This window comes from Xenopus tropicalis, chromosome 3, assembly GCF_000004195.4.
Source record: "Xenopus tropicalis strain Nigerian chromosome 3, UCB_Xtro_10.0, whole genome shotgun sequence".
Taxonomy (NCBI): domain Eukaryota; kingdom Metazoa; phylum Chordata; class Amphibia; order Anura; family Pipidae; genus Xenopus; species Xenopus tropicalis.
The window spans coordinates 138,485,235-138,499,980 of record NC_030679.2 but is presented as its reverse complement, the minus strand read 5'-3'; the positions used below and the strand labels follow the sequence as shown (position 1 = coordinate 138,499,980).

The 14,746-nt window shown below is 42.7% G+C and overlaps 1 protein-coding gene across 1 annotated transcript; it reads left to right on the top strand.

Moving 5' to 3' along the window:
* Positions 1-2,475: 2,475 nt before the first annotated feature.
* On the top strand, positions 2,476-4,202 carry LOC116409818 (beta-1,3-galactosyltransferase 2-like). The gene has a single exon (XM_031899399.1). It carries the CDS (start codon positions 2,612-2,614, stop codon positions 3,803-3,805), a length of 1,194 nt encoding a protein of 397 aa, XP_031755259.1. The 5' UTR covers positions 2,476-2,611; the 3' UTR covers positions 3,806-4,202.
* The last annotated feature ends 10,544 nt before the right edge of the window (positions 4,203-14,746 follow it).

Here is a 14,746-nt window from a genome sequence, read left to right as displayed (position 1 = left end):
AGTTGGGGAACAGGGACCCCGTGAACGAGGAATAGCCAGAATAGTAGAACATCCTAAGAGCACTTTCTAGGAAAGTGAGATCAAATAGAAAGAGCATCTCCATCCAGGAGAGATTAGCTGGATGTACCCTTCCTTACAGGCACTATTGCCTTAGTGCAGGACCACATTTAAGACACAGGAATCAGGTTCCTATCCGTGATCCATAGTTGGCTGTTTGGGATCCTTACCAGCTAAGGCACACATCCTGAGGACCTGAGATACTTGTCCAGACTACTCGCCACAGTGTGGTGCCGTGCTGTTTGGCTGTCTTTACCCTGCCCAGACTCTATAGAGGTAGGATAAACTGGTGGACACCATCTCTTTCTATCCTCAGAGCTTTTGACTGCTATCTCCTCTGTGGGAGTATATGTAATAACCCTGGGAACTAATTATCTTGGACAATAAACAAGTTGATTTATGTTTTACTGCAAAAGAACCTCCTGTAGTTGCACTACACCCCAAGGATATTTACACATAGCGAAAGCCCATCTGGTGTGTAGAGTCCTATGTAACCCATGCGTGTTGCGTGTTTTCACAGCCAAATAGGGGTTACACTAGCACCCAGGCAGTCAATATATATTTTAGTGTGAGTGCTCCGACTATTTATATATATATTTATATATATATATACTTTCTACAATAAGCTACAGGAGGGTAATACAGGGCATGGAGTCTTGGATTGAGGTGACAGTTATGGGTGCCAGTGGTTACTGAACTCAAGCAACACGGCTTTATTACTTTCACAGGAGTACTTATATATCAGTTCAGCAGGATATAAACATTGTACAGGTGTCAGGCATATACTCATACTAATTACATCTTTGCACAATACTCTGCTTCTCAGGGTCAATCAGTACATAATGGATTAGGGCAACAATGATGGGTCACCCCCACTTTCCGGAACCTAGCCAAACCCTATTTGTTCCTAAATCTGTACATTTGGTCCCTACTCTGGGCATGAGTGTACCCAGGATCCTAATCCCACTAAATCTCCTCATTGGAGCTCAGACTACTCAGCTATTGGGTCGCCACCTTTTTCTAATGGTAATACCGCCTTTCGCATCGTAGGCAGGCCGTGATGTCATTGGGGGTGATACTATGATGTAAGGGCTGGGCGGTGTTGTGAGAGAGGTGAAGGGGGACATGGGTGGATGTGGCTCAGGGAGCAGTGATGGTCAAGGTGCCTGGGTGCTGGCTATGTGGGACGGTAGTTGTTGGGAGATTCAGTGAGGAGTTGGGTTGTCATGGCGACGCTCGCACCACATAGTGCATGGGGGAGAGAGTCAGGAGGGAATGGGATGGAGAGAAAGTGGTGCAATTTGTGTGGGCATTAGAAGGTAAACTGGAGATGGGGTAATGAAGAGGCAAATGTCATTGGGGGGAACAGATGGAGAAAGGGAGAGGGAATATCTCCACCATCTATTTCTTCCCATTTTAATCCTCTCTTCAATCAATGTGGTAAAATGTATTTCTCCTTCTTATAGTTCATTCACGTGAATACACAGTGGGAATGATGGGTTCATTATACGAAATAATAGTCACTTTATCAATATAGCACTCCATTGAGGTGATTTTGTTGATTTGAAAACCCGTTACATTAATTTGACTCACTCACTTTTAATAATTGGGATTTCAGTCCTTTATATTTATTATATTGAATTGGTAGTGCTGAACTTCACACTGAGCACTTTATGAGATAAAATCACTGAGAATCCATCGTCCAATATATTTGTAACCACTGAGATTTTAGAGGTTAAGTGATCATTTCTGATTAATTAATTCACCAACAAAAAGGGTTTTCTTTTTTTCTTCTGTAAATTTTCTAGCCTACTATGAGATTGTCCTCAGCCTCAGTTGCTGATTTGGGTCCTTCAGGCTGATTTGGCAGCTTATCTGCCCGTGTATGGGCACCCCGATGGGCCTACCTGACTGATTGCTGGGCTAAACTTGGCCAGATCTCAATCAGGCAGTTTTGTATTTCCATCAGCTCGTTGATGTGGCCCTTTGTCCGATGGCACCTATACCCGCCATTGTAATTCAATCATTTGGCCCTAAGGTCGAACGATAGGGTTGCCACCCAGGGCCGGATTTCTCCGTGAGGCGCCCCGAGGCCGCCCCTGTGGCTGTCCCCCTCTGCGCATGTGCGAACGCGGCCCCCAGTGCGCATGCGCGAACGCGACCCAGTGCGCATGCGCAAACCCTCCATTAAACTCCCATACGGAGCAGTGGGGAGAGGTCCCCACTGCTCCGTATGGGAGCCAAATTTAAAAATTTTCTTGCAGTGGGGCGGCATGCCGCCCCTAAACTTCTGCCGCCCTAGGCCCGGGCCTTTGTGGCCTCTCCACAAATCCGGGCCTGTTGCCACCTTTTCTGTAAAAAAATACTGGCATTAATTTTTTTTTCTTCTAGATTTTCCCTATTAATAACATTAGCATTAAGCATCATTTTTACCTGCCAGGTGGCAACCCTATCAAATGATAGAATTAGCCCAATATCACCCACTCAAGGTGGGCATAGTGGGAGAAAATACACTCGTTTGATAACTTCCCCAAACAAACGGATCTTACCGTGTATGGCCACCTTTACTCTGATTCACACATTTGACCGAGGTTCTCTGCTCTTCTCCATACAGCATCATCTGGAAGTTATAATGGTTGGCGAACGTACATGTTGGACGTACTGTAAAATTTCAGTCCTCACTATATTCTCATTTTCTACATTCTACTTCTTCATAACAAGGAGAGACCATTTTCATATCTCATACTCTTCATCAAATCCTTCAGAACTCAATGAGCAGCTAAACCCTCTGGAACCCAACCCACAACCAAGCCTTTCTGGACTCAAGCCACAACCAAACCCTTCAGAACCCAAGCCACAGCCAACTGAAAGCCCTGGTTTGGGCCTACCTTTGTCTACTACAAGACACCCATTGACACCCCCTTATCCCTATCCTTATAAGTTTCTCCTGAACCCACAAGAAAAATGCCAGAAGCAGAATCCCTTCCTTATTTTACTTGTGATCGGAGAGAGCCATGATATCAACTCACGATTAATCATTCGGGAAACCTGGGGAAATGAAAGTAACTACATAGATGTTGCTGTGGTCACGGTTTTCCTGGTTGGGGTCTCTGTGACTGCGACAGACAGGGTGCAGGAGCAGTTAGAAGAGGAAATGAACATCTATGGGGACCTAGTACAGCAGGACTTTACGGATACCTATTATAATTTGACTCTTAAAACCCTAATGGGCATGGAGTGGATTTCTAAATATTGCCCAGATGCCAGTTACGTAATGAAGATAGACAATGATATGTTTCTCAATGTGGACTATCTTGTACATCACCTCCTGCAACCAGGATTACCAGTCCGTCAGAACTACTTTACAGGATATATTGTAGCCAACACAGGTCCTTTAAGAGCCAAGGAATACAAATGGTATGTCCCCAAGGAAGTGTATCCTAATGACACTTATCCCCCATACTGCTCTGGTCCTGGCTATGCCTTCTCTGCTGATATGGCCAAAAAGATTTACCATGCAGCCCAGACGATTAGGGTGGTGCCAATGGAGGATTCCTTTATGGGAATCTGCTTGTACGAAATGAAGATCCCACCCACTAACCCACCTCCTAATATATTTAATGGGCACAGGATAAATTACGACCTCTGCCTGTTTAACAAGTTGATCACAGTGCACCATTATAGGGGGGATGAACTGCGGGACGTATGGAAGGACTTCTGGGCTAAGAGGTCGGGGTGCAAGGACTAAAGACTGATATGGTATAAGGGTCAGTTGTAAGTCTAAGAAAGTGACTTTAGAAAGTACTGTTCTACATATAAATGAAAAGGGGAAATATTTCATAACTGATCTTTATCCAGTATATGGAACAGTTGTCAGTAGTTATTATCTTTTATTCACATAGTGCGGGCATGTTTAACAGCATTTTCATTGCTTTCTGCACTAGAAGAGCCAAAACTCAGATTGGGAAATCAGAATTTTGGCTCTTGACAGCCAGCGCCCATGGTTGTGGGAGAGAGTGCATCGTTGGGCCCCTGTCATAACTAAATGGCAGCTTATATATGCATGCTCCCCACCCATAATCATAACTCCCATTTACCTTCTATCATTTAACAAACATAAAAGAGGTGAGGTGCAAAGTGCAAAATAGAGGCTCATTTGTAAACTTTAACACATTCAGAAAAGCAATTTCCTTGACTACATTCCAAACTGTAAACGCAGAACCCATGAATCAAGGTACCCAACAATGTATCAGTATGGGAGCCCAGCCATAAAGGTGCCCTCTATGTAGTGCCACCAACAGGTGCCACCTAGATACATCTCCAGTGTCGGACTGGAACCCCAGGGGCCCACCAGAAAACCATAGACTATGGATCCACTCTCCAAACTATTTTTCCTCCTTTCCTCACTCAACATCTTTATTCTCCTATTATTTTTAAATACATGCTAGCATCTAGCCTTCTATTTATTTTTCCTCTTTGTTCCCATTCAGAAATAATGAATGACCAGGAAGTAGGCCAAATGGTTAGGAGTAGGAGGGCCCACTGGGCGTTTTCCTGGTATCTTGGTGGGCCAGTCTGACATTATACATCTCATAGGAAAAGGAGGATGTTTTCTCAATAAATCCAACTAACTGATACATTGGCACAGGCCCATACTGGTAAATGCCAGAGGGGCTGCTGTAAGGTGCCATAGACACTCACTATTTATTGGGCCTATGGGGGGGCTGTTTGGGCCTCTGTGTACTGAAAATCAGGCCCAGACTGGCAATCTGTGGGTTCAGGCAAATGCCAGAGGGGCTGCTGTAAGGTGCCACAGACACTCACTATTTATTGGGCCTATGGGGGGCTGTTTGGGCCTCTGTGTACTGAAAATCAGGCCCGGACTGGCAATCTGTGGGTTCAGGCAAATGCCAGAGGGTCTGCTGTAAGGTGCCATAGACAGTCACTATTTATTGGGCCTATGGGGGGCTGTTTGGGCCTCTGTGTACTGAAAATCAGGCCCGGACTGGCAATCTGTGGGTTCAGGTAAATGCCAGAGGGGCTGCTGTAAGGTGCCATAGACAGTCACTATTTATTGGGCCTATGGGGGGCTGTTTGGGCCTCTGTGTACTGAAAATCAGGCCCGGACTGGCAGTCTGTGGGTTCTGGGGGGGGGGGGCAGTTTGGGCCTCTGTGTACGTGCTTAGCATACAATGGCACCACAAGGCTACCCACTGACATGGACAGGGTCCTTTGCCTCCTCAGACAAAGTTGCACAGCCTTTATACCCAAATGGAATGGAATAACAGTACAAAGATATTGTAACAGGTAGGCAATATAATATCCAGGTTCACCAGCCAAATATCCCCTCCATTTACTTGTAAGGCTGGTAATAGAACTAAAGAAATGGTTTGTGTTGCATCCATCGCTGGGTAACATCAAGTTGCCGAAAATCCAGATACATCGCATCAGTGGGTGGGTTACTGAATGTACATGGGTATTATGCCTAAAGAAAATGCTGCAGACATCATATTGACACTAAAAAACCCATCTGGAGTATTTGCATCTTTGTGTGTCACAAATGGCTTTCCATCAAAAATAACTTTATACAACTCACATACAAATAAACAATTCACAGCAATAAGAACAGAGCAACATATAACAGCATTATCATATTTTTCTTATTTACATTTGCTTGCACAGAGAGCAAAATGAGAACTAAACCTAACAATTAATATGCCTAGAAAAGCCATATTTTATATACTTACCTTACTGCACCAGCTTAAATGTTCAGCATCTCTATATTAGTAATGATCCAGGTCTTCAAAGTTTTCACAGAAGCTCCCCATCTTGGATTCAGTGTCAGTGGCACCGCACATACTCAGTGGGCTCTGGGCAGCTGCTGAAACATGAAGGTCAGTCACAAATAATCAATGAGAAAATTGACAAAATAGTCACGCAAAATACGATAACGTCGCGGCGGCAACGAAAACGGCGCAACAAATACGAAAAAATCGTGACGGCGACGAAAAAGTCGCAAAATTTTCGGTTCCAATTCGATTTTTTCCCTTTCGGATTCGTGGATTAGTAAATCTCCCCCTAAGGGTCAAGAACCAGTTAGGAAAAGCAATATAGAACACACCTAAAAACTTATCTAGAAGGATCTAAAATAGTCCTTAGGGACAATCATATCATGTGCCTGTAAGGGGCTATTCCCTTTTTGTTTTTTTTTTAGATTTTTGGGGATAACTTTTTGGGGATAACTTTTTTTTGGGGATAACTAATAATGAAGCGGAATTGGCAAATATACAATCAACACTGAGCTTGCCTTGGGTTAACACTTTGTGAACCCATTTTTATTTTGGCAAAGCTTTTCTTGGAATTTACTGTATATACCCTTGAAAAGAACATTTTGGAGACTTCAAAGACACTCTTTCCAATCTTGGTGCAGAGGAATTGTTTTCTCAGACAAAATAGCACTTCACATACCAGAAGTCAGGGGTTCTGTATGTCTTTAGAGAATATCAGGATACTAACTAACTGCCCTAATAAGTCTTTACAAAGACATTTGGGACATTACAGAATCCAAAGGGTAAAAGCCCTCCTCCATTCATTACCTTCATGGATCTAAATTAGATTGTGTCTGAGGGCAAGTTTGATAAAGATTCCTGCACATTTTGATTGATGGAAAAGTTGAGAAACAAGAGGCAAGGGGTAGTGATTATTGTCATTGTATTAAGGCAATAATCAAAGAACAAGCCCAACCCTGAGGAAGAGCATGATGGCTGAATAAAGCCACGTTTACGATTTCCTGTATATTCTCTTTCAGGGCTTGAGTTTGTGCAGGAGACCAATGAAAGGTAAGGCCACAGGGGAACAGAATAGTCCCAGGAAGGAGGCCAATGAGGCAGTCATAGGTAAACAAAAGCTTCTCCTGGTAACTTCAACAGCTGGAATTCTAGTTTTCAACATTCGGTGGCAATTAAAGGGAAACTACACCCCCAGAATGAACACGTAACCAACAGACAGTTTATATTATGTTAAGTGGCCTATTAAAGAATCCTGGCAAACTGGAATATATATATATCAGTAAATATGGCACTTTTATATTCTTTCCCTTGAGCCGCCATTTAGTGATGGGCTGTGTGCTCCCTCAGAGATCAGCTGACAGGAAGTGATGCAGCTCTACAGGAAGTAGTGTGGGAGCAAAAGGCAGAACTCTGTCCATTCATTGGCTGATGGGGCCTAGCATGTATGTGTGCCTTGGCTTGTTTGTGTGCACTGTGAATCCTATGATCCCAGGGGGCGGCCGTTAGTACTTAAAATGGCAGTTTTCTATTTAGGATTACCCAATGGCACATACTACTGAAAATTATATTTATATGGAAATGGTTTATTTAGAAGAAGCAGGGTTTTACATATGAGCTGTTTATGCAATATATTTTTATAGAGACTTACATTGTCTGGGGTATAGTTTTTCTTTAACCAAGTGACCTATTAAAGAATCTCACCAAACTGGAATATATATCAGTAAATATTGGCCTTTTACATTTCTTTTCCCTTGAGCCGCCATTTTGTGATGGGCTGTGTGCTCCCTTAGAGATCAGCTGACAGGAAGTAATGCAGCTCTAACTGTAACAGGAAGTAGTGTGGGAGAAAAATTAACTTCTCTCTATTCTGTCTATTCATTGGCTTACAGTATGTGACCTAACATGTATGTGTGCCTTGGTTGGTTTGTGTGAACTGTGAATCCTATGATCCCAGGGGGCGGCCCTTAGTACTTAAAATGGAAGTTCTCTATTTAGAATTACCCAGAGCCAGAAAGCAAAACTCACCCTAAATATTAAACTTATTTTAATAAAAGTCACTTACCCTGTGGCTTAGCTTTTGACTTCAATATTGCAGGTAAACATGCCCCTAAGTGCACCAAGTTTGTAGAAAATCAGTTTATCGCCAAAGTCCATCAGGTCACTCTCAGCTTTCAGTATTGTGTAACTAGGAGGATGTTGTTTAAATAAAAATCATGAAAATATGTGGCGCTATACCAGTTATAACCAATAATAGGTCAAGTTCTATTCAATAAATATTCAACCAGAAGGAGTCGCTTATGTTGCTGTCCAAGCTGGGACTAATACAAGCCAGAAAGGCTACCATTATTTTATGGTTTATTAATGTGTATATCGACGGACATATATTATAGGGTGGAACTTTTTATATGAAGCAAAACAAACGTTGTGTAAAGATGACTCCTTTATTAGCTAAATAAGGTGATAAGCAGGCATTCAGAACAATTGAGTTTCTCCTTCAGAGCAGATTACAGCAGGTAATAGGCATGCTCCTACAGCATGAACATTTGGGCAGATAAGTAGATCTCATTTCTTGTATTTTGCATTCTACTCTGTGTCAAAATTGTCTAGTACCATATATACTCGAGTATAAGCCGATTGGAATATAAGCCAAGGTACCTAATTTTACCTAAGAAAACTGGAAAAACTTATTGACTCGAGTATAAGCCAAGGGTGGGTAATGCAGCTGCTACTGCTAAGTTTCATCAAAATAAATACCTATAAAATTACATTAAATGAGGCCTCAGTGGGGTATATGTTTTTAAATATTTATTTCAAATAAAAACTAGCTCTGTAAGTGGAGGGTCAACAAAAACAATTGTTTTATCAACAATGATACCTTAAGAGTACTTAATCAGCAACCAAGCTAGCACACAAAGAGTTAAAATCCTTCAAAACTATATATAATTTATATAGAATATAAAGTGCAGAATGGGACAGGTGAGGATGGTAGATGAAGATGAATTTGGGAGCGGGCCAGGGCACTGGAGGGTCTGGTTGCGGTTGGCCTAATTTGCACACAAAGGACAGAGGGTGCTAGTTTGGAGGGACCCGACTCGAGTATAAGCCGAGGGTGACTTTTTGAGCACATTTTGGGTGCTGAAAAACTAGGCTTATACTCGAGTATATAGAGTAAATTGGGAGAAATTGAGAGAGACTCTCAAAAAAAAATCATATTGGCAGCGCCGGATTTCAAAAGCAGCCGCCCCTAGGCCGTCCCCCATTCGTGCCCCCTGTGCCTGCGCAAACAAGCGCCCCCCTCCCCCCATGCCGCACCGCGTCGACGCAAGCGCGCATGTGCAGGCATTTAACGCCCATACGGAGCAGTGGGGAGAAATCCCCACCGCTCCGTATCAGAGCAAAATTTCAAAATTTCGTTGCGGCGGGGCGGCATGCCGCCCCTAAATCTGTGCCGCCCTAGGCCCGGGCCTTTGCGGCCTCTCCGCAAATCCGGGCCTGCATATTGGCAAATCTGGAAAGAGTGGAAATTGGGCGTATGAGATATGGGGTCTAGGAATAATATAGTCTGATAGTGGGGCCCGGGGGTAGAAAGTCTAAGTTCCTGATTGTTTTGGATAATAATGAGTTTGAAGGAGGAGAGGAGGAATTAAAGAGAGTGGGCCCATTGTCCAGGGTTTCCTGGTGGCCCCGGCCATCTCAGTCCGACACTGGATCAGAAGAGAGGTAGATGGGAATCTGCATATAAGTGATACTGAAACTAGTGATGAGCAAATTTTTTTGCCAGGCATGGATTCGCAGCCCATTTCCCCATTCGCCGCGGGAAAATTCGCCGTGAAAAAATTCATCGTGCAGAAAAATTTTTGTTGTATGCCAAATTGGACGCAGTCGTGTCAAAAAGTGCGGGTGACAAAAAAATTATACGTGGCGACAAATGCGTTTTGCAAATTTTCTTGCCGCTTCCCGAATTTTATGGCGAAGCGAAACGGGACAGATTCGCTCATCACTAACTGAAACTCAAATGAGTTGATTAGCTGAGCAGGACCAGTGGTACAGATTGAAAATAGGAGGGGTCCAAGAACGGAGCCTTGAGGGACCCCAACTGAGAGAAGGTGAAGAGAGGGGGTGGAGGCCGTATGGGAGACACTGAAGGATTGATTAGAAAGATAGGAGGAGATCCAAGATGGAGTCATTTCTTAAATCCCCAGTGAGAATATAGAGCAAGAGAAATGATTAAGGGCTCTGGCACATGGGGAAATTAGTTGCCCGCGACAAATCTCCCCTGTCATGGGCGACTAATCTCCCCGAACATGTAAGTCGCGGGTGGGCTCAGCGTGTGCCATCCCAACGGCGACTTACAATCTCACCGGTGGGATGGCAATGCGGGGAGGTTAGTCGCCCGCGAACAGGGAGATTTGTCGCAGGTGACTAATCTCCCCATGTGCCAGAGCCCTAATAGTGTCAAAAGCTACAGATAGGTGAAGCAAAATTAAGAGATAGTAGTGACCCTTTTATTTAGCAGTGAGTAAGTCGTTTGCTACTTTACTATGGGCTGCTCCCGTGGAATGATGGGAGAGATAGCCAGATTGTAGTGGGGCCATTAGGGAGTTAGATAGTGTGAGAGTTCATTGTGTACGTGCTGTAGTTCTAGTAGTTTTGAGAAGAAAGGAAGGAGAGATTCAGCCGACAGTTAGACAAGGGGGGTGCAGGACCCAAACAAGGTTTTTTTGGGGGGGGTTTCAGGCATGTTTATTGAGAAAATTTACAACAGTATCAGCATTTTTACATTGCATTGTAATATAAAGTAACACAGTAAAATAAGGTTGTGGTATGAAACATATTCCCCAGTGTAAGAGTACAGATTGTATTGTAATTTTAAGTACATTTTTTACATTTTTTGTGCATTTCCCTTTGCCTCCCCCCCCCAATATATCTACACACAATGCAGCTTTCAATCATATTGTATTAAAACATAAGAGAATACCACATACCCCTCGCTAATTAGATTTTTCCAGCCATTTTCCCCATATTTTTCCATGTTTCTTGAGAGCTCCTCTGGATTTGTATATTAGACTTTCCAGTGTGCAGAGATGACCGACTTCAGAGAGCCATGGTGTGTATTTGGGAGGTGTTGAATCTTTCCATTTCCTTTTTATTGCTTTAGCTAAAAATAAACATTCTCTGGTAAATAAACTAAGGTGTTGTGAGAGTAATTCTTTGAGTCCTACACCTAGAAGACACGTTTGATTGGTTCTTGGAAGTTTTAGCTCTAGGATCAAGTCTAGTCTATTCGAAACCCTTGTCCAGTATTTTCCCAGAATCGAACACTCCCATACCATATGCCATTTTGTATGTGGTATCTAGGACATTCTGATGATGTCCCTGGGAATATTTGCTGCAGTTGGATGGAGTGTAATATGCTCTGTGTACAAAATATAATTGTATCATCCTATCTCTGTAGTTATGTGATGCCATAAGGGGGATTCCAATGTTTCTTCATCATCATCTGGCACACCCAGGTCTTCCCTTAGTTTCTCTAGGGGTTTGTTGAACAATTTATTATGCAGACTAGCATATAGCAAAGATATTAGTCCATTATTTGTTCTGTTAAGTTTTGAGATATTTGGATAGTTTCTTTATTATACTGTATTGTTAGATTTTTTTGTACCTGCATATATTGTAACCACGGGGTAGAGGGAAGCTGAAAGGTCTCTTTAAAGGTGCCCGTACACCTCCATACACCTACAAATTGGTGATATCGGGAGAATCCAGGCTATTTTGATGTTGCCAAAGCGAGCGGATCTTCTCCCGATATCCCCCACCTACGGGTGGGCCATTACAGGAGAATCCAGGCTAATTCGATGACCCTGGGGCCAAACGATCAAATTTTAACGACGGGTATAGGCAAAGTCGGTTTGGGGACCACATCAACGAGCCGATTCGGTCCCCGATCTGACTAGATTTTCTAACCTGCCCCATCGATAGCTGCCCGATTTCAGGCCAGATATCGGTTGGGCAGGCCTGTCGGTAGTGCCCATACATCGGTCTAAGGGCCCAATATCGGCAGCTAGAATCATCCCGTGTATGGGGTCCTTAAGACTATTAAATGTGACCATTGCCCCATTTTGCCACACGTCCCCTATATTATGAATTCCGCAATTCATCCATACTGGTTTCTCTCCTAATTTGGCCACATGTGGGAACCAAAAGTTACACCGTAGAGGGGTTTGCGGAAAGAAGCCTGTAAATGAGTGAAGGATTTGTACTGCCTTTACCCATATTAATCGAGCATGTTGTATTACTACATTTTGATATGTTGTGTTGGCTGGTTTTATTAATAAACAACCACTGAATAGGTGTACACTTGCTTCCAAAAAGCATTTTGTGCAAATGGCAAAGAGTTTGATGATGCGCCTCTTCCACCACACAGGGCAAAATGACTTGAAATGATTTGAGCCGCTAAGTAATACAAGCAAATACTGGGTAGTGCTACTCCTCCCTTGTCTTTGTCTCCGGTAAGAGTATTGAGGCTCATGTTGACGAAATATAGCCTCTAATTGGAAAAAAAACCTCTTTGCTATTCGGAGGGGAGCTTTTAGTAGGACATAGGTTAATTTAAGTAGGAGAATCATTTTTATCAAATTGATTCTGCCCATTGGGCCTAGTGTGAGCGATTCCCTTGCTTTAACTTTAGTTATTGTTTTTTCATGGAAGTCCATTTGGGGTAATTTCACCTTTTTTCCTAAGTTTGTTAATTGATTTTCCACTGGGAATGGAATATCCAATGGGGTTTGCAGTTCTGGGGGTGAGTCTACTAAGAAAGTTATTGATTTTGTGGGGCTGGTAACCAATCCAGATATTTGTTCAGTGAGAGTGAAGTCCTTATCTAACTGCTTCTTATATTCCTCTGGAAGCTTTGGAAGACCTAGATTATTTAAGAAGTCCACTGTCTCTGTTTCAGTGGTATTTATTTTGGATTGATAGATTTCATTATAAAAACCTGTTAATAGGGACGTTATCGATTCAGGTTTGGTATGGTGAGTACCTTCTGAGTCTACCAATTCTGTTATTACTGGGAGGGATGAATGTTGTTCTGCAAGGCAAGCCAATAGTTTACCTGCACGTTCCCCTTGATCAATGAAGCTTGCTTTAGCAAAAAGTTGTTTCCTTTTTGCTATTAATATTAAATAGTTGGCATAGTTTTGTTGGGCGGCTTGCAGGGTAGTGGAGTTTTGAGGGAGATTTACTTGCTAATAAACCTTTAGACACAAATATTAGATCAATACGTGAGAGGGAAGGATGAGAGTATTGTAAATCATTAGGGTGAAGGTACCTCTATCCTTCTATTTATCCCACTGCCGGTGTTAGAGCTAACAAATTGGAGGAGGGGGGGGACTGTAATTAGTGTGTTTTTATGAAGTCTGTCCTTTTGTGGATGGGAATTAAAGTCCCCTGCACATATAATTTGGGCACGAGGGTTGGATGTTATAAATATAATCAGCTTTTGGATACATTCATCTGTGCACGGAGGGGGATGGATATATATTTGTCAAAATGACAGCGGTGGCATTTAGTAAACAGTAGGCAAACACATATCTACATCGTGGGGCTGATTGTATCCTAAGGGGTTGAAATACAGTTGATTTTCTGACTAGAATGGAGGTAACCCCAGTATATGTAGAAAATGTGGAGTGATAACTCCATCCGACCCATTGCTTTTGTAAAGTGGTACGTTTACTTTATGTTAAATGTGTTTCTTTCAAAAAGATTATTTCTGCATTTTGTTTTCTAATATAGTCTAGTACAAGTCTCCTCTTAATTGGGTCATTTAGTCCCCGTACATTCCAGCTCAATACAGATAGGCCCATATTTGTAAGCATATTATATTGACTGTAGCATTGTGCAGTATATATATATCTTGCCTGAGTACCATGGCTTTAGCCTATGGGGCTGATTTACTAATCCACGAATTCGAATCCGAATGGGAAAAATTCAGATTGGAAACAAACATTTTGCGACTTTTTCGTATTTTTTGCAATTTTTTTGTCGCCGTTACGACTTTATCATGAATCCAAAACCTTCATACTCGGCGCGAAGGCTACGAAAGAGTCGCGACAATTCGCGCAAGTCGAAGCACAATGAAAAAGTCGTGTCATTTTGCAAAACAGTCGTAGCGGCTATGAAAAAAACGCATTCAGATGCCTTCGGACCGTTCGTGGATTAGTAAATCAGCCCCTAACTTTTTCCTAATTAACTTTTGAACTAACAACCCGTTAAACTTAATGGCCCAGATAGACATTGATTTACACAGTATATATTTATAAGTATCGGTTTGCTATCTTCCCCTTCCCTCCCCACCTGCTTTCAATATATAGTGGGCGCAGATTTGACCCAAACACAAACATTTAACCAAACCAAAATGCACTCATTTGGGAGTGCTGCGGGGTGCAAGTAACTTCCAGCTTGACCTGTGCAGCCTTTGTAGAGAAGAAGTCAGAGTCGGTAGAGAACTAGTCAGCTCCGTCATCAAGGGTCCCCCCTAAACTGGTAGAAACAGCAAGTAAAAGTCTGGTAACCTCTATGCTTGTTACTGAACAAAGTCTTTATGCCATTGTAGAGGTATCTTTGCGGCTTATCAAGTTTGTGCAACATGTTAACTATTAACCTTATCCTCTGGCACATTGTTATCACAACATATTACACCCGGTTTGTGAGATCTGACAGAGAATTGTATCCATTGTGCTGTTTGTTGGTGTGGATCCATGTCCTGCGGAGTGGTGAAAAAGTGGACCTACTACTGTGATGTGCAATTTGGTGGGACATAGCATGGTGTATGTCATCTTCGCCTCCCTTAATACTTTTTTAATTTCAGTGAACTTGGCGCGTTGTCTTTGCACCTCCAGGGA

Bases quoted from the DNA above. Each gene is read 5' to 3' on its own strand.
- LOC116409818 (XM_031899399.1), top strand. From the start codon at position 2,612: ATGGCCACCTTTACTCTGATTCACACATTTGACCGAGGTTCTCTGCTC.